This window comes from Drosophila virilis, chromosome 4, assembly GCF_030788295.1.
Source record: "Drosophila virilis strain 15010-1051.87 chromosome 4, Dvir_AGI_RSII-ME, whole genome shotgun sequence".
NCBI lineage: Eukaryota > Metazoa > Arthropoda > Insecta > Diptera > Drosophilidae > Drosophila > Drosophila virilis.
In genome coordinates, this window is record NC_091546.1 from 22,144,849 (window position 1) to 22,169,673 (window position 24,825).

At 37.6% G+C, this 24,825-nt stretch overlaps 1 protein-coding gene across 2 annotated transcripts in view; it reads right to left on the minus strand.

The window, feature by feature from the left end:
* The window catches only part of Dpp10 (Dipeptidyl peptidase 10), a 35,899-nt gene extending 11,528 nt beyond the window's left edge, over positions 1–24,371 (minus strand). For both annotated transcript variants that reach the window (XM_002051130.4, XM_070209026.1), the window contains exons 1-2: positions 24,043–24,371; positions 5,046–5,760 (exon numbers count right to left, since the gene is read on the minus strand). In XM_002051130.4, the coding sequence (XP_002051166.3) occupies positions 5,046–5,075 (30 nt within the window). In that variant the 5' untranslated portion in view covers positions 5,076–5,760; positions 24,043–24,371. The remainder of the gene's footprint in view (positions 1–5,045; positions 5,761–24,042) is intronic.
* Between the last annotated feature and the right edge of the window lie 454 nt (positions 24,372–24,825).

The window sequence follows — 24,825 nt, forward strand, 5'->3', positions numbered from 1 at the left end:
ATACTGAGAGCAAAACATAAACTAAACTAAACGCGTATCAAATAACAATTGTGGCCACAAGTTTGGCTGTCTTTTTGTGTTTTGTTTTTTTGTTTTTACCCGATAATAACCGAGGGCGTGGATACTTTGTATAATTGGATTGAATTTATGATGCTTGGCGTTTTGGCCAGTCGCGAGCTTAAGGAATTCCGCGAATGCAGAAGAAAGCTCTCAACTTGATTGCAGTCAAACTCCGCGAGTAAATATGTAAATATTACGAGCATAAATTAAATTTAAGCACTCAACTTGATGAGTTGCCGTTAACGCTAAGAAGAATTAAAAATAATTTCCGTCATCAATTTTGCCCGCAGCTCAAACAGCCCCAAGTGCTACTTATGCACTTGAAATGCTTGTGCGGCAGCCCACAAGGCGTATGCGTGCTATTTGTTTCAGTGAATTTTTAATGATAAGCAATTAAGCATAGCCAAAGGTCCTCCTTGGCAGCAGACTGCTCGTCAAGCTGCTGTCAAAAAACAAAAACTAAGTCAATATTAAAGCTATTAAATCAATTTCGCAAAGTGAACTCAACTGTGACATCAATTTAACAATAGGATTTCATGCAAAGAACAGCCGAATTCAGATAAACAATACGAATACTTGATTTCAGATTGAAAACAGAACGCAAATAGGTCTTCATTTATACAACTATTAGTTGGATTGATTGAATGATTGATTGATTGGTCGATCAATTAATTGATTGAATGAAGATTATAGCTCAAACTTTTAGAGATTGAAATTTGAATGTTTTACACAAGTTACGTAAATACGTGAAAAAAAAATCCACCCATTTTGGTGAAAATGAAAGTTCAACTACAAAGTGATGTCTAGACTTTAAAGAGAAACATGTAGCTGTGCATAGCCGGATAACAATAGGTAGCATAAGGAAAACGCCATAGAAGTTTCTTGAAACGTTTACTTGAAAATAATGTGCAGCATGGGAATTGCACTTTTTTGATTGTGCCTGAAAGCCAAAAACGAATTCGTAAAAATTATTTCATGTTCATTTGAACTTGTGAATAAAACTAAGCCAAGCGTACATTTTGTTTATGTTGATTAAATTTCTTGTTACCTGAACGGCAAACAACGGCTGCAGCTAAATGAAGTTCAACTGAAAGTTCAAATAAGCTACGATTCGCCCGCTTTTCAACAGGAAAACTAGACTAAAAGCGTATATATATATAATACCCGTAAAGTAGTCTGGCCGAGGGGCAGTAACAGATATAGCAACGAGTGCTCGTAGCAACCAGCAACTAGTCGCATTACAGCTCCTCCCAGTTGCCAAGTCTAAGCGCATTAGCTGCTTTTGCGGTTAAGCTGAGCGCGTTGCCAACTTTTGCGATTTGTTGTTGTTGTTGCACCGTTTGCCATTGCCAGAGTGTAAAAAGTTCAAAGTTGCCAGAGTGCCGCCAGTTATTTGCATAAGTTGCCAGAGTTATTAAGCTGTGAGCGAAAAAATTTACACTGCATATAGTTAAGCGCATTAAAAATAGACACCATTTGCGCGCTGCCAAAGCGAGAGAGAAAATCGCCCAAAGCATATTAAATGACGCTTTTTCATTTAGTCCGTGAGATCAAAGTGGAATTAACTCAGGTGCTCAACGCATTTGACAGTCGATGGAGCAGATTTCCCGAGTTGACACTTGCATCCAGTATATATACGTATATATATTTTTGTTGGAGCAAGCTTTTTTAACCAGCTTAAGCGTATATACGATAGTCTTTTGGAATTAGTTAGGCGTGTGCTGAAATATGTCTTTTATACACTTGCAATAGAGCATTAAAGGTTTGCATAACAGAAAGTTGTTTTTTATATTTTTAGCTCAGCAATTAAAAAGTTTATCAGCGCCTGTAAAGAAATCAAATTTTCGTCAAATTGAAATTTATCAAATTTCTATAGAAACAATAATTTACAAATATATAAATATATGTCAGCAAGGATATTTAATCTATAATACTTAACAAAAAGACCGTGTACTTTTAGTTGTTTTATAACGAAAGCAATTCAACTCATGCCGTTTCCATTTATTGATGAAACTATCAAATCTGTTGTCCTTCACATTTCTTTTTTTTTCATTTTACTTTTTTTTTCTGGTCTATGCACCTTTCACATTTAAGAGTTGCCAACGTCGGCGGCAGCAGCTCTTGTAAATGCTGAAAGCTTCCAACAATATTGCATTTTGCAACTGGGCGACATTACAAGCCAATCTTTATGGCTTGCTGCCTTCCTGCCAAACATGAAATCCATAAACAGCCCCACAGGGCACGATTGCAAAGTATACGCAGCCACATCCTTGCGCAGTATTGCCATTGCTCGTTGGCTAGGTGCAATTGAATGGGTGCGAGGGGGAATGGCGGTTGAGGGTCGCATTAGGCAACTCTGTCAACGTTGTCGTCTGTGTCTGGCTTTCCGGAACGCTAGTACCATTGTCTGTGCCCGGTCTCTGATCTGGCCTGCCCTCAACGGTTGCCGTTGTCAACAACAGTTTAGCTCAAGGCCATAAAGGCGTACCGTTTCGCTATAACTGCCACGCACATCTTTAATCTGTCCCAGTGTGTGTGTGTGTGTGTGTGTACACCTGTGTGTGTTTCTAGCCTTCTGTGTTTGCGTCCATGTCAACACATACTCAAGCTTCCATTACACAGCCATGATTGCTTTTTTCTCTCTTCCAGCAGGTGTCGCGACTGTCAACGGACGTTAAGTAACACGAATTTGTCAAAAACAAAAGACATATATAATATGGCAACATTGATAGTTCAAATTAAATGTGACACCTAACAGTAAGTGTGTCATAAATACATTTGACATGAAAAATTTTATAAATTTCGGGGTAATCAATCATTCAACAAGAATGTTTTTTACTTCGAAATTTATATAATTTTTCATTGACCAATTGATCAATGCACAGCACAAATCATGAGAGTTATGTATCTTAATTTCTTACACGATTTGTTTTTTGTGGTCTTAGAAAATTTCATCCTCAAATATGGAAAATGTTTGAAAATCATTTGTTTTTTAAAATCGTTTTGGTTTTCATTGCGCTTTCCTTTCGCTGATAATGAAAATTAAAGCTTATAAAGATACGAATTTTTTCGCCTAATGAAAACGAGTTGTGGTTTAATGGAAATTAACCCGGGCAAAGCCGGTCAATAACTGGTAATTATATGCAAAACTGTTAATCAATTGCCTACAGTCAGTTTAATTTAACTGTTATTTGTAGCCCGGCAACTGTTAGCGGTCATTGGGTTGAAATAATTAATGAACACAATCGATTATGGCAACACTGTCCGCATTAAATGTGACGCCTCGGGGTATGCAACACTTTCCGCCGTGGGAATACAGTGGGCCATTGCTAATTGATTTCCGTCTGAATGCCTAATACTCATTCCGAGTGGCTGTTTATCTTTGCCGACTCGTTTTACACTCAACTTTAAAAATTGTCTGCTATAATTCCAGTTGTTTCCACCCTAACCGCTGTGCCCCATACACTTTGCTTTTGTATGCAAATCGCACACACGCAACGCTTTGATAATTCAATTTTGCAATTGTTGTCAGCGTCTGTCAGCGCTTTGCATTTGTATTACATGCGAAATTTATTTCAATTATCATCGCCTCCGGCCGCACAGAAACGCCCCTGGCCGCTTGACGCAAAGTGTGCAGCGATGCGTGAGAGTGGCAGCTGAACTTGACCAACCCATCAGCATTAGCAGCAGCATCAGCATCAGCATCAGCATTAGAGACGACGATGATGCTGATGAGAGCTCAGCTTGCTGTACCCTGTCAGTTGTTGAGTCAACTTTGTGGGCAAAGTGATGCACTTAGCCAAGTTGAAATCAGAATGTTGAAGTGCTGCCGTAAGAGCACAAAGAGTTTTTGCTCTACAAGGTGCTTCCACTTATTAACTGTACTCAGCTCGCTTTGCTGAGCTATAAACTTGTGAAATTTATAAATTTAATACGAACACAAAGACTGCTATTTAAACCATTTTGTCAATTAATTTGATATCAATTTAACTTGCTTTTTAAATATTTATTTAATTGCCACTCTTTCAACTTTATTGCTGTCTTTCTTTTGACTTTACTTATGACTAGACTAAGAACTTGATTAGCTCAGTTGAGTTGAACTCGATCCGCACCTAGTACAAAATATATTAAATATAAACTTTCTGCTTTTTGTTTAAAATATTTAATTAAAAATAAGGTTTTCCATTCTTTTCAACTAAAAGATTGTTTGCTATGTGTAAACTAAATTTTAAATTAAAAAATGTTTGTTGGCTTTGTTAAACTTTTGTCAATAAAACCGAATGAAATACAAATTTCCGTAATTTGAGTAGCAGCTTTAACGTTCGTTTAGCATAATTTTTTTTTTTTTTGAGAGTTATTTGCAGAATATTTAAAACAGCTTGATTATACTTTTGCCTCGTTCATTTCATTTTAGCGCTAATTCCAGGCTTGTGCTAAGCTAAGGATATATACTAAAGAGATTTGTGTGCACACACACACATGTATTATGCATGTATTATTCAGCCCAAAAGTCTTTTATTAATGCATAATAAATGGCATGCATAAACCAGTTCGCACACTACGAAAAAAGACTGTTGTAGACTATCGTTTATGTCGGGGATTTGAACTCTAAACTTTGGAATATATAGAATTTAGTTATATTAAAAATTAATTAATATTCCTACTCCAAATATGACTAATACTATTGCCAACTAAATGCTATTCAGATGAGAATTTCTTATGTTTTTAATATGAAGTCCATGAGTCTACGTTATTTCGCTGAGTGTACACCCAAAATACCGTCAAATCCGGCGACTAAAAGGCACACGCACACGTGTTTAAATATTTGTTTTAAAATTAATTATGCCTAATGATATTTATGCATAAAACATATTTATTTGTCATCGTGTGTTTGATGTTGTTGTTGTTGCTGCTGCTTCTGCTACTGCTGCTGCCCGCTTTTGGGGCAGCAGCAACAACAACAACAACAGCAGAATTAAAATTACCTCATCATCGTAATTATCCTGCTCAGGCATGACTCGGCTTAAAGCAGCTAATGCGTGGAGCACAGGATGTAAATTTTCTTCTACTTGTTTTCACACAATACGAACACAGCTGGTGCTGCTGCTCCGTGCGGCAAGTGGGCGTTGGCGTTGCCTTGGGCGTGTCCTCTGAGCTGATAAATTAAAGATGCCGCCGTCTTGTGCCGCCTTTCTCGGTTGCTCCTCTGATCGACTTTTAAGATTGCTAATCGAATATATCAATTTCCCGACAACAATTTGCAAGTGCTCTTAATTTGTCGCCTCTGTCTTGGTATGGAGTACTTCTGCTCCTTCTGCTGCTTTGGCTGCTGCTGCTGGGTTTCTGGAGCACATCAGCTTGCCGACATCCTGCAGAGCTTTGAGTGGCACAAGGTACGACTGTTCGCTGCCCGAGCTAGATTCATGCTATTCATTGACAATGGGAGGGACCGTGGTGGCCCACTTTTTGTGCCCTTGACTAATGCCAGGCAGCAGCTGCTTCTGCTGCCGTCCTTCCTTGCTGGCAAGTAATTATGAATGCTTTGTCCTGGTGGCTGACTTAGGAACTTGTCGTTTGACCCTCGCTAATGCGCTTTTGCTGTTGCTGTTGTCCTCTAATGAGCCCCGCCAGTTGACTTTCAGCTGGAAAGTCTACCAAAAAGCTTGACACTAATGATGCAGCATACTTTTAGGTCGAGCGCTAAATTGAAAGAGAATGGAAAACACATTTTAAACACAGCATCAAAGCCAACCAGAGCACAGTTTGCCATGTGTTTGTTGTTGTTGTTGTTGTTGGTGTTGCAGTTTTCCAGCGTGTTGTTAGTGCCAATTTTTCGTGAGTGCGTGTGTGTGTTTTGTGTGTGTGTGTGCCACACATTTGCAGCTGTTGTTGTTGTTGTTGTTGCTGTTGTTTTTCTTGTAGTGCATATGTTAGTGCTTATATAACATGCCTCGTATTACATATGTGTGCGTGTGTATATGTGTGTGTGTGCGTGTCCTTTACTTGTGTATGTAGGTTAAGTTGTCTACACAGTAAAATATAATGTTGACTTGAATATCAATCCCTTAAGTTTTTTAATTAAAACTTTCCTATTTAAATGTCAAACAGATGCGGATGGATGAACCCTAGTTCAAATCCAACATCACTTCATTGTCATTGTTTTTTATATTTAATCAATATTTGTTTTCTTTTTGTTAGTTTTTTATTGCCAAATACGTTTTTCGTCTCAGATTAAATGTCCAATCATCAGCATGATTATTTTTATTTAAGCGACAATGTTTTTTTACTGTGTAGTTTTTATTAAAATTTGCATAAGCAAAGGACAACGCCAAAATGTAGCTAATGCTTCTTTTCTAATTACGTGTTTGTTGTCTGCTCTTGTTCTTCTACTTGTTTTTATAGTTGTTATGGCCTTAAAAACTAAATGTATTAAGTATGCAAAAGTGTTGCATGCAATACGGGGCGTGGCAGGGCGTTGCGGTGCGACATTTTACAACTGGCGCTTTTATTATATGCAAATTGGTTGATCAGGTTTGTGTGTGCAATTGTGTGTGTGTGTGTGTGTGTGTGTGTGTGTGTGTAGCTGCAGTAGTGTAGTGTTAATAGTATTACATTTTCAATTTAAGTTATGGAAAGTTTTTGCATGGTCGCCTAAGCAGCATATTATGCAAAATAAACGTGCAGTGAATGCAAAAAACGTTCATAGAGTTAGGGGAATGTAAGAGAGAAATGAAAGAGAGAGAGAGAGAGAGAGAGAGAGAGAGAGAGATTTTGGACGAGAGAGAGTGGGGGTACAAAACTAGTACTGAGAGAAAGATAATAAAACACTAAAGTAAACAAATTTATATTTAAGGCATATTTTTTAAGATTCTAAATAATTTCAGAGTTAAGAATAAACGTCAAGGAGACTTAAGAAATATGCTAAATGCATAATAGAATAAAAATTATAATAATAAAAAATTAGTTAATTTTGAGTGCTGAAGAATAAATACTCTTGCTAACAGATCGCAAATTCGCAGCATAGGTTTGTATACCTTCTGAAAAGAGATTCGAACCCGGCTGTTTCTTTTTTGTTTGAATACGATTAACAACAAATACATATTTAAGCTTTTACTGACAGTTGCCTTGAGTGCAATGAGTACAATAGACTGTTTAGCTGATGACATTCCAGAGCATTTTATGCACGACCTATGACTACTCCAGTTGCCTCGCTTTGTTGCCCAATATGCTTGAGTCTATACATAAAGGATGCTTTATGTCTAGGGATTCTTATAGTCATCTCTCTGGCACACAATGCTTTACTGTTCGCTAAGTCACGTTAGGCAGCATTCACTGTGCGCAATGCGTAACAACAATATGACAATGCAAAACTTTTGCCTTTATTCTCTTGCTGTTGGGCAAGCGTGGCATTTACTTTCTGACTTTTACAGAATCGTGGGATAGCAGAAACCTTCATGCAGCTATAAATTAAAATACAAAAAAAAAAAAAAAATACCAGTTTTTCATAATGTAGCACCCCCGCAAAACAATGGAAATTTTTGATATAACAACGGCAACAAGAACATAAATTTCATTAATTTTCGCGAAGCCAAATTGTTGCTACAAGTTCTTGTTGTTTTATGTGGGTTTTTGCTAGGTCAGCGAAGCGCTTCGATGTTTTTGTTGTTTGCATAAAAATGATTATCATTTTTTTAAGCCAATGCTACATTGAAAAGCTTCCTGGTCAGCGACGAAAACAACAAAAACAAAAGTTGAACAAAATGAAATGCATTGCATATTTGTTGATACAAGAACTCGCCGACAAACTAGCTCTTGACCATATAAAACAAAAGCCATGGCAGCAACAGTTCTGGGCCACGCACACAACCTACTCGGAATGCTGCGAATAAAAGCGTAGCAAAAATTCCAGCCAAATATTTCGCTGCGCTGAACGCAAGGACTCTTAAGCAGGAATGCTGCAACTCGTTAATTTTTAAAATCCGCACATTTATTAATTCATATGGGTTTCGTTTTTTAACACCCATTTTGAACATGTAAAGTTTTTCGTCGGCTTACGGCTCGAACAAATGCCTTGGCTTTGCATATTCACGAGCCCAGACTTTGGCTCGCACCTGGAATTGTCACATTTTTTTTCTGTTAAATTTCAAAAAAATTCTATTCAAATTAGGGAAGGCTTTTATACTTTACTAGAAATATTTCTCTTTCGTTAAGCCTGAATTTAATAAAAAATAACCAATTTTTCTGATTAAATTAAGGGTTTGAACCAGCGCCTTTACTAAAAAGTGGCTTTGCTTATAAACTTGGTACTTCATTCAGAGAAAAGTTTACAGCCTAGCTTTGTATCTAGCCTGGTTACACTAAAAGTTGTCATAAGATATTATACCGTTAGAGCATTCAAATGCCAACATTTGGCAGCAAAACTTTGGCGCTCTTGTTTTGCTAAAATGTATAAATAAAAATAAATAAAAACAAGAACTTTTGATAGCAGCATTGTGTATACTAAACAAAACATTTTGTGCAAAGTATGCGCTAGTGTTTTGTTATCAACATGTTGACATTCGTTCGAGTTGTGTGTGGCACACGCTCACACTTCCCGCAACCCCTTTGCCCCCCCTTTTTCTTTCTCTCTCGCTCGCTCTCTGTGGCTGACTTCCGGGCGTAATGCAGCCGTGCGTAAGCTGCTTCCGCTTGGAAGACGGAGCCTCTCGAGCGCTACGCATATATCATTGTCAAATGTTTTCATATCGTTTCATGGCATTTTGCAGAATTTTAAATTTATTGCTTCAATGAAGCAGCAAAGCATATGAATTGTGAATTGTTTGTAACTAACACACACACACACTCACACAACAACATCTACATATGTAAGAGTCCAAAATGCAGGGCCTCTTAAAATACGTGTATTTGTTCAGCTGGACACACACACACATGCACACATCAAGTGCAAAAATCAATTGCAGCCACTGGCCACAAAACGTGTTGCAGCCAGCAATTTGCCAGGACACTTTTGTGGCTGCTGCCTCAGCCGCAGTCGCCGCCGCTGCTGGCGTCGCTACGTGCCACTTATGTCGCTGTGGACTTTTAGTGGCAAGCAGTCAGCCATGTTGCACGTAAGCCGTAAACGTTTTTAGTGGATTTGTGCGGCGTGGCTGGGTTACGACAGCCATAATGTTTCATTAGCAGCCGCCCAACCTGCTCTCCTTGTCCAGCGTCTGAGTTGGCTCAAGCAGCTGCTGGGGCTGCCAATCAGCCCTAACTGAACTCAGCTGTGGGCATGACCCCCCTCCCCCAAGTTACAGCTCCTGTTGTGTGTCCAGTGTCCGAATGAATCAATCGATAGCTTGCTATTGGATTTCCAGCTAATTCAATAGAAATTGTCTTGAAGTAGCGCGTAACTAAGCTAAATGTGCAGACAGGGTGCGGCTCATTATGGAGCATTTTATTTTCTAATTAAACTCAATTCAAAGCAACATAATTCACATTTAATATACTTAATTGAGAGGCAGCCAGAACTAGAAGGAGCTCAAAATTAAGCGTAAAAAACGTTTCTTTCTGTTATCTTCACATCTTTTAATAACTTAAATGTTTCAAGTAATGGCATTAGAAAATGTTGTATCTATTACATTTTTTGAGAAAAGTAATACCAAGATAAGCTTATAAACAGAATTTTTTATTATACTGCATTGATTTAAGAAATATATAACCCTAATATCAATTGCAGTTTAGCCTAAATTTATATTTCAAATCAAATAAATAAATTTAGTCGAATGAAACTATTTTAATTCCTCCTTTGCTCACACATACACTTCCGATGTATCTTTTAATAAAAGAAAAAAATTTAATTAATAAGTCGTTTGAAATTCAAAAATACGTGTGATAAAATTTAAAACAACTTATTGCTTAACATTTGAGTACACAAACGACTTGAACTAAGCATAAAAATAAATTCAAAGCATTTCAATTATTAAGCAAACGCACTGATTGTTTATTGTCCTAAACTTTATTGAATTATTTGAGTTTTCTAATTACAAATTTCAAAAGAACTTCCTCGAATATGAACTTTTTTTTTTTATCAATTTCTCGTTGACATTTTAAATAATTTAGAGTAAATAATTAATAGACTCTTTTCACTGAGTGCATACAAGCCACAAAGTTAAGCTGATTTCAATTTTAAATATTCGTACGATAGCCGATTTAAATATTGTGCCATTAAACATATCTGCTTCAATTTGGACGGACACATTTCAAGATAGAAATCTATATATATATACACATGTGATTCACCATGGGACAGGACGCAATAAAACGCAAATGTTGCTGTCGCTCCGACGCGGCACAACAGCAAATATGTATGTATTGTGTGGCATAAAATTAGGCAGAGGCCATTAACGGAAGCAGCCTGGCTCGTCGCTCCCAGTTGAATTCAAGTAGAAAGGGATACGAGTGGGGGTTGGTGTGGGGTGTGGATTGCAAGGATTGCACATTAGTTTTAATGCATGTTTCATGCGCCATTAGGCTTAATTAGTGGCGTTCATGCTCGTTGCTGTTTGCCCGGCTCAACTTAAATGAGTTTCAATGTTGCCAACAGCCGCTCAGGACAGTACATGACTTTAACTGCATATCGTTTGTGGCATGCAATTTTATTATTGCATGCAACCAACGGCTGTCTGTGTAAATCCCTATCAAGCCAACCAACTCAAATGCACTGGCCATGATATGGCACAGCGAAATGAAGATTTAATTAAGAAAAATAATAAATGCGTGCCCCGAAGCGGCCAGCTGAAAGCGACTACCAACTGGCAACATAAACAGCAGCAGCAGCAACAACAACAGTTGCCACATAAATTGTCGTTGGTATATGGCCGAGTCTTGCGGCTCTTGCGGCTCTTGTGGCTCTGAGTTGCCAAATTCCGTGAGCTTTTGAGGTTTCCATTTACATTGCGTTGCCTGTATCGTAAGTTAGGCAGCAAATGCCAAATTTAGCTGCTCATTGCTACCGGCACTCGATTTGCGAAACCGACAGAAACTCCCACTGCCAGCAACAGCCACGCCTATGACAAATTGTGCTGCTCAAGTTGGCAGTTTTCCAGCTAAATTGAACAGGATTATAACTAAATACAAGTCTCAAGAAAGTTAAGCTAGACTGGTCCAACATAAAATATATACTCTTCCATACTCTTCGGTTTTTTAGCTATTTACCAATTCTCTCAAATTTTTAAAGCTAGGTTTTAAAATTTAGCAAGTATATATCAAGCCATATATATTGCCCCTCGCCTGACAATTCTGGAGAATATTTTCAAATATGTTTATAGCTGCGAATAGGGTATGACGCAGTCGATAGCATTCGTCTATAACTCTTTTACTTGCTCGTAGCTTAAATTAGCCTGAACTTAAACTATCTATCATATATCATATCATATTGTTTACTTATAAGTTAGTTTATTTTTTACCAGATTAATGTATTCTTAATTTATTCTTAATTTATTTAAACACTCATCTAAGCAATTCACAAGTTTTTTATAAATCGAAATTATAATTCAAACGCATTGAGTACATAAACAATATGAAATAATGTTATTAATTGCCCATTTGTTTGTTTCTAATTTGAATGTTGCAAACTCATGTATGCGAGAAAACCCATTAGAATATGATATGAATTATTTAGCATTTGCGGCATTTGTTTAGCTATTATTTGAGTGGCGTTTTTTTTTTTTTGTTTTTGTTTTCTTGGCATCCCTGCGAATTGCTCTCTGCTGATTGCCGGCCCAACGGCTGCTTCATTTCTGTCGCCGTTTTTATGGCCCAAGACTTTGAGTGTTGGGCGGCGGCGGTGGCGTTGTCCACAAACAGTGGCGCCCAACGCCATTGAAGCAAACAAAATGCTTGACATGTTTGCACAGACGACGTGGCAGTCAAAGCGGGGTCTATTTCTGTGGCCCAACCGTAGCTTAGTTAACTGGGCCAAGAAACAACAGAGCCATGTTGCCATCTTGCCATGTTTTCCAATTGAAAAGCGGCACATAAAAAGCTAAATTATAGTCCAAGTCAGCCATAGCAAATGAACCAATAAAGGCAACAACAAAACCGAGAGACGAAGACGCCCAGGGACAAGTTCATGTCACATTGTCGCCGACTTTTTGCTTATTATTTACAAAATTTATGGCGCATACAAAAATTTAGAAAAAGCATTTGTTCACCTTGTAAAAGTCAAGACCGACACATCCACTGGAAGAAGACTGAGTAAGGCAAATCAAAATAAACAGCAAACGCTGAATAATGTAAAAATCGACATGAAAATTGTACAAATATTTTACAACAATAAACAGGCGAGGAAAACCGAATGCTCACGCTCTCCGATGATCAATAAACAAAAGTGCAGAAACGCACGTTCGACTAGACGATAAAATCAAGAGACGGTGGAGGGGGAGGGGCAGGGGAGGGATGGATGGAAAGTCAGAGCAAAATGGCACCTTCTGTAATGTGTCGATGATGAGCTAGTTTCCTGGGCACTGAGGCCTCTTTCAAGTGCCGATGACCTACGGATACTGAGTGCAAAACTGAAAGGTCGCTAAAGACACTCTTATGGCCTATTCATTGAGTTGTCAGTTAAAGAAGATATATGGTCGGGTTAAAAGCAGCTGTAGAATAAACTTTTTAAAAGTACACTCAGAAAACATATATATATATTTTGTACACAAATCAGAAAATAAATATTAGTTTGAGTGCTTTTTTATGACCGAATTTTCCTTAAACAAGACCATGCAGCACTTTATTTGAGACATTCTGTGCTAGCATTGAGAATGTCCTTCACTTATTTCAAGTAAAATTAACTGCAGCCTCTCTCTCGTTTTTGCCCATACCTTTATTTTCAACATTTTTAAATATACTCTGCAAGAATTTGTAGTAAACATACTCGTTGCAATCTAACAGAATTTCGAAAATTTCTCTGAGTGCCTAATAAAACATATTTTAACCATATTATCCAATAATTCTTCTTTATCGTAAAACATAAGTTGTCAAATAATTTATGCACAATAACCATAAAAACAGCAAATTATCAGACATATCTGGCGTTATTTAGCCAGCAATTCGCAAAACCCATAGCAAAACAGCTCGCAAAATGATCCATGCAAGAGAAACAGAACGAGAGGGGCACAACAAAAAAAAAAAAGGAAAACTATAAATAAAAACAAATTTTGCTGGCCGGCATAAAGCTTTTAATGTACAACGCGTCGTATGCGCAATATTTTACATTAAGCCAACAAACAAACCGAGACAAATGTGGTTTGCGGGACGGGTTGGGTGGGTTTGTGTCCGTGTATAGGTACAAATTATTATTGATCTGATTTTTGACATTACTTTTAGCAATCCATGCCATGTTCGAGTTTTTGATGTGCCTGATTGACAGACAGACGTGAGTGCTTGCCCAATGTCAGTTGTAGCATTAGAGACCTATTTAATACCAGGTTCCAAAGTTGAAAATCAATTTGCTTCCGGGCTCTATTTAAATGCATATTAAAGCAATCGAAGCAATGTGTTTTCGGAATGTTTCGATTTAAATGCATTACTGTTTTGGTCGACACAGCGGGCGGCTCATTATTTAAAATACATGCGAAAATTATTTATAGCATAATTGAAAATTACGCCAACAATGGGCAGAACAAACCATGGATATGGTCAGGTAATATAAACAAAATTCGAAAGAAAAATAATACAAAGCATAATTGAATGGTTTTATTTATTTTTTAAAAGAAATATACGCATTGTTCGAGTCCAATTGAAAATTACTTATACAGGAGCTGGGCTGGGTGTATAAAATGAATGGGGCATGTGTTGAATGCTTCGATTCTCATAAATTACAATAATCACAGCGGCTGCGAATACAATACAAATTGTATTTATAAAATGAACTATAAATATATCAGCATGTAATTCTTGGCAACCATTAAATAAGACGTGTACGTGTGCTTTTAATTTATGACCCGAATCGATTCAATGGAATATGACGAACAGCGGGTGCTCCGAACTGACCATTAATATCTGAGTTGCACTCAAAATAAATATATACCAAACTAGTTTTATTAGTGGCAGAGGTTTAAGCGCACATTTATGCAATTGTCGAAATATTAGACTGACCTTAATGCTGTCATTGCAGCTCACAGTTAGCTGCAAAGTAAATAACCCAATGCCCATTTGGACAAACTACAAAAGCAACTTAATAAGCAACCCACAAAAACTCATTACGCTTCGCAATTGAATTGCATTCTGCCAACAGCAGCGGTGACAAACGAAACACGCAGCACACAAAAGTTACCGACTGAAAAATATCCCTTATTTAGCTTAACTTTACATAAACCTAATTGTCTGTATGGCTATTTCAGCAACTTTCAGTTCTATCAACAGCAAACTTTGATATCTAATTTAGATGTGCAAGGTCTTGGACGCAGGCCAACGCTTTAACAACTTGGGAATTATAAGCAACGAAAAGGCGATCAAAAGTCAGCAATTCTCGTAAATTCCCCATCTATCTAGTCCATTGTTTAGACACTAATGAGCTCTGTCATTAGGAGTTAATCAGCTCGGCTTATGGCATTTTAATATAGGGTATTATGTCAGCAATTGCATGCATCCCATTTGGGTATATTTGTGCATGTACTTATATTGCAATATTCCGGCCACATGCGATGCGACTACAGTGGGAAAAATGTATCACAGCTGGTGGCTTACAATGTAACCACACGAAGCAGATATCATGAATGGCACTCAATCGAGCGGTTTCTCAATTGCAATTGCAATTGCAATTTATTGATCACTCGAAATGCAGGCCTTTTGCATAATTCACTATCGTTTGAATTCCATGTGCTGTGACAGTTAAATTGCCTTCAATGGGTGTGGCATATTATTTATAATCGCCCCTGAAGGCCCAGACATAATACTGGCCATATTCAGGCCCTGCACATTCCAGTTGGCATTTGCCAGCGGCAGCAACTGCTGCAGCAACTATTTCCAAAGCAAAAGTGTCACGAAAACTGTTAAAAAGCGCTTCAGCAACTTTTACAATCAACAAACATGACAAAAACTGAAGGCACGACACAAAACCAAGTGTCAAATACAACTACAAATACACAAAAGCGAAACGACAACAAAAAAAAAGGCGACTTGATGCATAAGTTTGGGCTCCGGGCCGCCGGGCAGCGCCGGACATAGAGCTCATGTGGGCCTGGCTACTGGAAGAGTCAGTTGTTGGCAAGCACAAAATGCTACAGGGCCAAAAGAACGGCAACAAAAACAACAGCTACAATAGAAGAAAATGGGACTGCACTAATCAAAGTTTCTTGACTAGAAGTGACAAGGCTTGAGATGGGATCGTTCTTACCGATAAGTATTAGGGTAAGTATTAGGGTATTAGGGTATAAGGTATAAGGTTTAAGGTCGAGCTTTTCTAGACGAATAAGAAAAGAATGTAAATAAATGTACAAGATTTCAGTTAGCTTAACGTTAATATAGCTAATAAATAAATAAATTGGCCTACAATTTTCTGCTCTCAACAGTCATCAAATATTGCGTATTATTTAAGAATATGAAATATTCAAATATCTTATAACTTTTATTATGCTTTGTCTTAACCCGTCTGTAAAATGATATTCGTTTTATTTAAAAGTCTTCCATCTTATTTTCTCTCTCCTTGGCTTTGGCTTTGTTTAAGCTTCTAAAAGCACGCTCTCTTTATGATTTTTGTAATTTTAGACTTGTGTAAACCTTTGCCAGCTCTGGATTGTCGCACTTTGTGCGGGGTGAAGCTGTTGTCAGTGCAGCTGAAACTGTCAACTGCATGACAGTGCCATTATGCCCTAAGCGTAGAGTATAACAAGTTGAAATTGCTGCTGAAATGGAATTTTTAGTGCATGGACATGAGTCAGCGACAAAACGCATACCATACGCTCCTGCGCAAATGACAATGGTAAGTGCTCTCCCATTGTTGTACTTGTTGTATGCTGCATCCATTGAAAAGAGTTAGAAAAGGGTATATTGCAGCTTTGCTAATGTACCTAAATGCGACGGGTTCTTGTAAAAAGTATACTGATTGTTAATTATTTATTCAAATCTGGAGATGAATAGGGATTTAGCAAAATGTGTGACGATTTTATAGCTAGAAGCTACGTAGAGGGTATCTCACAGTCGGACAATTGCTTAAACTTGTTGTTTTAGTATGTGTGCGTAATGCGAGACTTCTCTACGCTAAACGCAAATAAAGAAAGTGGAGCGCCGCATGGGAGGCTGCTTGTTTCGGGCGTGAGACGGCAGCTGCAGTCAACAAGCGAGCGCCAAATGAAAGTGGAAAGTGCACTCCAACAGAAGTGCAGCAGTGTGTGTGTGTGTGTGCGTGTGTGAAAGTGCTGCCAGCGCTCTACTTACACTGCATACTTCAAGGCGCGGGCACGCTTAAGATAAATAGCTGCGAGCGTCAAACAAATCCCTGCCGCGCCATGCAGCACTATAAAATTTTCACTTTCCAACACTCGCCCCTTGACGAAGTTTGCAGTTAGGCCAAAAAAATGTTCTTTGCATGGCAAAAGGTACGCAAAAGTTTGGCGGTCCCCACTATTTAAGATAATTCAGAGGGTTTTCATTTGCAATACCCTGTACTTATCTAAATGTACAGGCAATATACAATTTTAGATGCATTTTAAGGTTTTTGTACTCTTACTTAATGAAGATTAATCAAAAAGGAAGTGATTACAAAAAATGTGACAGTAAAGTCAGTACCCAAACAATTAGGAGCTCAAGTAGAAAAGCCCTGGCCAGCTTTAATAGTATTTGCACTTGGTTAAGGTTTTTTTGACTTAACAAATTTTAGTTTGAGTTAGGGGATATTTGCCCGTCGAGTAGCGTTACAACTTGGCGTAAATATTCTTACTTTCATTTCTGGTCATAATTATGTTAATTAAGCCAAAAGTTCTTGACTGGCCCGCAAACCTATGGTTAGGCCAGCCATTTACGGCGCTTAAATGAACCAAACAATTTAAATTTGAATTTAAAAAGGGCCAACACGCACACACACATACACACCTGTACACACACGCGCGCACACACACTCGCTGAGACACACATTCAACGCTCTCACGTACTTTTATGGGTAGCCTCGGTTTTATTTGCATATCATTTAGCGTCCCCAACGTCTAAAGAATGTGCTGAGAAAAAAGGGGCCCCAGACAAAGTACCTGACTGCAATCCTACACACATGCACATCAATAACACACACCCACAAACACACACACACACACACACACACACACACACACACCCACACACACATTGACTTCGCAGTCAGCAGCTGGTAATTTGCTTTAATATTAAATGTGTAACGAACTGTAAGAAATATGAACGTGTTGTTCAGTTTGATGTGAACGCATTTCGAAAAGAAGAAAGCTTGTAGGCATCGCAAGCCGAAGGCAGGGTGTCCCAGGGCCATGGACACGGGCCTGGACATGGCATTGAGCATGTTAGCAGACATGCTGCAGTGGGGCGATTTAAAAAATATTGCCCGGCCATTTGGCAAAGGTATAAAAAATGATTGTAAGCCAAACAAAATGGGTGTCTACGGCTATTGAGGTTCGATTCGTAAGCCTGGTTTTCATGCAATTCGTGTTTATTTTTAAGCCAAACCGTTTTCAAGTCCTTGATTGGGAAAAATAATAAGCTGTTGTGGACTTGACACCCTAATTAAACTTTGTTCAACTGTACACTCAAAATAAATCTACCCTGGCTTAATATGAGCCACAAAGTTCTATAATCGTTAACATTTCTATGGCACATACGAGAGCCTCATATGGCAAATTTGTTAAGCTACCCTTGCTCCTGTTGGGGCTTAACTAATATTGTTGTATGCTGATGAGCACAGTGTCATTGTAGGTGTGAATTGCTCACTCTCTCTAACTGTCGCTATCTCTCTCTCGCTCTCACTCTCTCTCTCTCTCTCTCTCTCTTTCTCTGTCTCTTTCCGCCTTACCTATCTTTCGGTCTAAGTCTGTGCAGCGTCAGAGCAAAGTCATTTAAATTTAAATACAAATGTTGCACGTGCCCCCATAGGTAATTCTATAGAGCATGTTCTGGTCTCCTTTTATATATATCTACATATATATATATATATATATATATGTGTAAGTGCGCTCATTTATGCGATTTAGCCCGCTATGGTTAAATAAAGCAAGACTTCAAGACTTTGATGACGTTGACGAGCTGTATTCCAAAGGGAAAAAAATATTAAAATGACAGCCATTTGAGAGCTGAAAGCTCGTGGCGGTTGGAGTTTTGATGAAGGTGATGGCCTCAGCTGCTCCCTCAGCTGAATAATAAAGCAACTTGGTGCCGTAATTGGCAGCGTCATAAAAAGTGCCAAAAAGTGTAGCATAAGCAAAAGGCGCGCACAACTTGAAAATTAAATTTAATCAAGTGTTAAGCAAATGAACAAAACAGTTTTTAGAAATGCTAGAAAAATATGCTACAGGTAAATCTGTTTTGTTGTGTACGTGTGTCTTTCGTTGTATTTGTTTAGCTTAATTAAAATGCCAAATGCAAATACGACAGTTGCGGCTAGCTGCCGGCTAAAACTGAAATTCATATAAATTTTTATATATATTTTTTTTCATATTCTACCTTTTCTGCTCCTAAGCCATTACAATTGAGAAAAGAAGGCATATGGCAGTCGTCGCAGTGTTTGTAACAGGCAGAAGCAGACGTTTCCAAGTTCACAAACGAGCGTATCAGAGACTATATAGTTAGGAATATAAAGTTCGAGTTTTAAGTTTATCTATGTCTTATGTTAAACAACTTTTTTTCAAATTATCGAATAATCCGATCAAAAATAAATATCGATTTTCTTGCTCTTTCTTTGCATAAGTCGAATAACATCTCAACAAGGAACTCTAGCATTTAGCAAAAAGCTTAGAGGTAAAATAGAATGTTTGCTTTTGATACCTTTTCTTAATCTCCCCACAAAGTTAATTATTAATTAATTTAAAAAAAATATATATGCGCACAATTGTATGCTATACATATTTTTAAAGGCTTTTATAAATATCGGACTGTGCACATTGCAAATGGAATTTCACATATTGTTTCCTTAATAAGAATTCAATTTTTAAGAAATGAGTTTCACATACGAGCTTGCACGTTTACTTCTTAAGGCAGATCGAGCCTGGCTACAGGGTATTTTGTAGTCATTTTCGAGTCGACTTACTTGATGTTGTTTTGGTGTTGCATTCACAGCGCCCGCTGCTGGTCACCTGCTGCTAACCACGGCTCTGCTTTATAGTCAGCAAAAAGCAATTTGGTCTGGCTGCTGACACACCCCCCCCCCCTCCTCTAACCTCTCTGCCCTTGCTGTTGTCTGTCGCTGAGCATAAGCTCAAACAAGGCGGTTCGAGTTGTTGTTGTTGTTATTTTGTGGCGTTGATACCCCGCTGGCTTTGGCACTTCAATTTTATAACGACAGCCGCAGCAAGCGACAACAACCACAACAACAGTGACAACAACAAAAGTAACAAAAGCAAGAGAAACAACCAAATTGTACGCGAATACTTGGCACCTGCCTAATGGTCTGTGTCAGGTCTGGACCCAACATTGACAACCCTCATATAAAATGAAAAAAAAAGAAAACGTGAGCTCTTAAGAATGAATTTATTTTAAGTGACCGCCAAGCAAATGCAAACTTTTAAGTGCATAATCTCAGCTATTAAATTTGTTTTGGGTAACGGCGCGTATACGCGATAAGCCAATTTTAATGCCAAAAATTATGATAGTTTTATATGGTACTTCAAATTGCATCAGAAAGCATTAATGTTAAAGCTTTTAATGTTATCTAAAACTCTTTTTGAAGACATGACCGATACTTGAAGAATATATTACTTTAATTAAGCTTTAAGTCTCCAGCAAATGGGAATCATATTTTTGTTGTTGATCATTTTATAAATGGCAAAACGTTGATCTGATATAAATGCTGCTGTCAGGAAAAATATTACTATGTCTAGCCAGAAGAGCTTCTAATTGGCATTTCAAATGGTTTTGCTACTTTTTAAGAATCGTTTCCGTAATCTTGAGCAAAACATAATATGTATTTCCGTGGCATGTCATTAATCAAGGCAAACTTTCAAGCAACCGCAAATATATTTCATAATTGTGCCAGGCAACCCAAAGAACTTTTGCTAATGATTGCATGCCACTGCCATAGTTTAATCCCAGCAATCATGCAAAAAAAAAAAAAAAAAAAAGGAAAGAAAACCCCGCCCAAAGCCGATTTTCACACCCTACTTGGAGATACATTTTTTGTTGTTGTTTCCTGTGGCACTCTGGAAGGCGCTAGCATACCATGCCGTGCCAGCCACAACAGCTCAGGGCGCACTGATTAAGCTTGGCACAGCTTGATGAACAGTAGCATGCCACGCCCACAACGCCCCAAACGTAGAAGGCAGTGCCGCACTTTAATTAAAGGCGAACAAACTGTGTGAACGCCCCTAGCCGCAAAAAATGTCAAGCTTATGCCATCAATCAAAATGCTAAAATAAAATGTTTGTTTTAGTTGTTTGCCACGACGCAAACAGGCAAAATCATATGGAGCCGGGCGAATGGTTGGAGCAGTTGACTTTGCTTAAGAATTTTCGCTATATATTTTCCATGCCAATTGAGCGTAGAAAAGGCAAAAAGTAGACACAAGTCGGCAGATGTGGCACCAGTTTTGAAACGGACCCAAAATAAAGAGACAATAAAAACCTTGTTGTTCCCGTTTTAATACCCATTGATAATGCCCAAAAAGAGACTATAATGATTTTGTGCAAATGTACATAGGAGTCAAAGGAGGTAAACTGCGTGCACACATATAAATTAAGAAATTAATAGTTGCTTGAACCAATTAATTGAATATCATATTTAGACCAAAACCATTTAAACAACATTATATACAGCGTATGTACAAGTCGTGCAACATTGCCTGTAGAACTTTTTTTTTACTATTGTTGTTATTCGCCGTAGATGATCAGCAGCGACAAGCAAATGAAATTTATTGCCTTGTTGTGATAAACGTGACGCGTCTATAAAAAGGACACGCCCTAAAATGAAAACAGGCTACGCCAGCAGCACATTTCGTTTGGCAACTTCCAATTTGATGCGCCTGTTTGCGAGTTGAAATGTCAGGACTTCGAGGACAGCAGGCCAACAGGTTAATGTGCCAGTCCGTAAATTAAACGTATGCGACCAACAGAATGAGAACTAAAACTGAAAATATGACAGTCCTTTGGCATATGCGAAGAGTTAAAAGAGTTCGAATTTTTTAGAGACGGCCCCTACGGTCCCTAATACAAAATATTTTTTTTATTTTAGAACTTTAGTCAAGAATACCATTATTATCTAACATTATTCCTCATATCGAAGAGAACGTTTAATAGTAAGTATATACTTTCACTAGAATTAAGGCTTAAGTACAAATAAACTTCTCATTACTCCTTAATGCTCTTTAAAAAATTGAAATTTATAAAAATACTTATAATTACTTATATTTTAGAAATATGCTCTTTAATGAGTTAAGAGTTTATTATCGTGTAACATTATCCGCTAGTAATATTCCTTAGATAGGAAAGGAGGTTCCGTAATGAATGAAATAAAATAATGGATGTCAGTTTAATGGCAAATGATCTTCTCAGAAATTTAGCTTAAGGAGGGAATGCCTTTACATATTTTCTAATTAATAATGCCTTTATGTTTTCTATTAATTGGAACATTAATAAGAATATCAATATCGTGGCGTAAGTCCCTTTTTTTCAAGCATTTTCAAATTCGTTTCCCAATATCGGCCGCATTTCACATTCTGCTCTCAATTTATTTTTTGACGCTCTATTGCAATGCAAATATCGCAGTTAGCTCTGTCGTTGAGAGCTGCAGCACAATCAAAAAATTCTTTCGGGTGCAACAAGGCGTATGCTTGATATTTGGCCGCTTTATTAAAAGCTGGCCACTCAATCGCTTGCGTTAGTGTTTCCTTTTCTATTTTTTTTTATTTCTTTTTTTGGCTGTTGGGCAATTTTCATGCCTCCAAAGCTTGCAAAAATTTCGAAATACCTGATGGATTAAAATTGGCCGGCAGTTCAGCCAGCTGCATTTGCATTTTTTTTTTTTTTTTGGTTTTTCTTTCTTGTTTTTTTTTTTTTTTTGTGGAGGGTTTGTTCATTTTATGCTGAATGGCCAACTTTCTGGCCAGTTTCAAGGCTTAGATAAAACCTGTTGGAAATTATTGCGCAGTTTTTTCTCAATTTTGGCGTTTTTTCTTTGCTACAGACCAAATCTGGCAGCGAGCCGACTTTCTCTGTGTTCTGATAAAGCATGGCCCCATCTTCACGTTGATTCACTGAAGGCAAAAATATGTGCACAATTCCTTTGTCTGTGTGGCTTCGTATGTCTGTCCGTCTCTTCGTCTGTGTCTGTGGGCGTCGGGCTTTAAAGTTAACCTCAACAATTTGGAGCAGTAAACATTTTGCTCACACTTTTACATTGGCTCATGTTGCGCATACGTCACGTGAACGTTGCCTTTTTTTTGGAAATAATCGTAAAAAATAAAGGCAAGACGCTTTCTGTGGAGTAGCGAAACTTAAATACCCTTGCAGATGTTATAACAGGGATTCAACAAGAAAAATAATTAAATAAAACATCATGGAAACTACGTGATATTGTAGTTCGATGCTTAAGAGATTTTGGAGAGTTAAAATAGCTGTTGACTTTTTCAAAGATATTTTAAGAAAAGAAAACAAAGGTTGTTCATCTGTTGATATAGTGGTCGGATCTAGCAAATTCCGACATAACTTCTGCGGCAAAAGGACGGAGATTGCTCCCAAACTCCATATTTAACAGAAACAAATATACACGTTAAGTATATCTTATTTAATGAGCAGCGAGAAGCCGCCTGACAAAATCATAATAGCCCACCGCAAGGGTCTATAATTCGCTTTAAGCAGCAAAAGGTGGCCGAGCGCAAGGAATTTCATGTTTTCAATGCCCTGCTTTCGGATTTTGCAAATGCCTTTGAATATACGCATTTAAACCTCATATAAGTGAAGATTTTTTTTTAACATGCTTAAAATAGATGGATAAAATATATTTACGCATGTTTGGCATGTGAGAGTTTAGCTTGAATTTAAACGCTTTTGAAGTTGGACGCCCAGAAAAATGGGACTAGCGCCCACAAGCGACTGGGCTAAGATAGATTAGGACTACCTTGTTTGTTTTTACCTTTTTTTTCGTCTTGTGCATTTTAAACATAATTTAATACAAAATTGAAGCAAATCTTCTGCACAGTGTTAAGGAAATTTGTTAAACAGCAAAAATGCAAACAGCAGAAATTCGATAGAAAATGAAATAAACATAAATCAAGTAATGAAAAAAAAAAAAACATGATAGTCGTGTCGAGCCGACTGCAGAATACACTGTTCACTGTGTAAAAGCCGCTAAAAACAGTTGTTGTAGAAACAGACGACTACAATTTGTGACTGTCAAACTGTAAAACCGAGCCTTTGACCTGCAAACTGTGACATATAGAAATATTGATAATATATGAGATTTGTGAGGGCAAAAGTAATTTTTTGGCTCAATCTTTAAGGAAACTCAGAGATATAGATTCACCAGAGTTGCTATTTGACTGAGATATATATATGTATATTCGAATTAATATGAAAACAATGTACTCTTCTTTGCTTTGTGAACAGCGTATAATTAGCGCTAAAATAATAAAACTTGTGAAGGTTAGCATGCAAAGACGTTATATGTTTTTTTTTTTGGTAGTTAGCTGAAATATTTAAGTAATGTTACGTGCAGGACGTGCTTTAAGGACACTTTTAGCGGCTTCAATGTTTTGTGTATGTGTTTTCTGTTTTCTGTATTTGCATCGGTGTATTTAGGTGCTTTGTATGCTTTGGATATATGCTTTTAAACAAAACTTACCACAATACGCCGGACACGTGTCATTTTACGGTATTCGCCCAGTTTGAGGCCGCAGCCAAAGCCGCTGTTAACAATTTTTACCAACCGAAATTGACAATAAAATAGCGACGGCAATTTAACAAACACTAATTTAAAATTCTAGCACAAAGTCAATTTATTTTGTTTTAACTACAGTTAATAACAATAACAATAACAGTTAGTTGGCTGAAATAATCTGTAGGTTTTTTATAGAACTTGTATTTTGTTTAGGTCCCCAGACACGCGTTTCACGTTGCTTTTGCCAGTTGATTATTTAATTTTCTTAGTTAACTTTTTATCGACCGCTGCGCCAAACGTCTCAGATGAAACTGAACGTGGCCCGAGATTGGCACACAGATGAAATACCCCCTGGAAAATGTGGCCAGGCAAAACAGTAAAAAAAATGCGGCAAAGAGCGCAACTCCTGCTCCCACGCTCTCTTTCTCTCTAGTTTGTGTTTTGTGTTCCGCTCACGCTGCGGATACGTAATAACGAGCTATACGCACAGTGGGCCGAGTTGATTTCGAACTATTTTCATTTCATCAATATAGAATGTTCGAAAGTAGTTAGAAGGCATGCACAGTGTATTAAACTACGATTAATTGTCTTTATAAGAAAAGCTAGAAGCTGAAACTTTTCAGTTTATGAAAGAACTTCATTTTCAAGTGTGGACAATTTTTGGTGAATGTTTATGTATTACGTTTACCAACCTTCATTTTTACTATCTTTACAATAATTAATTAAAATATTATTTTATTATATGAA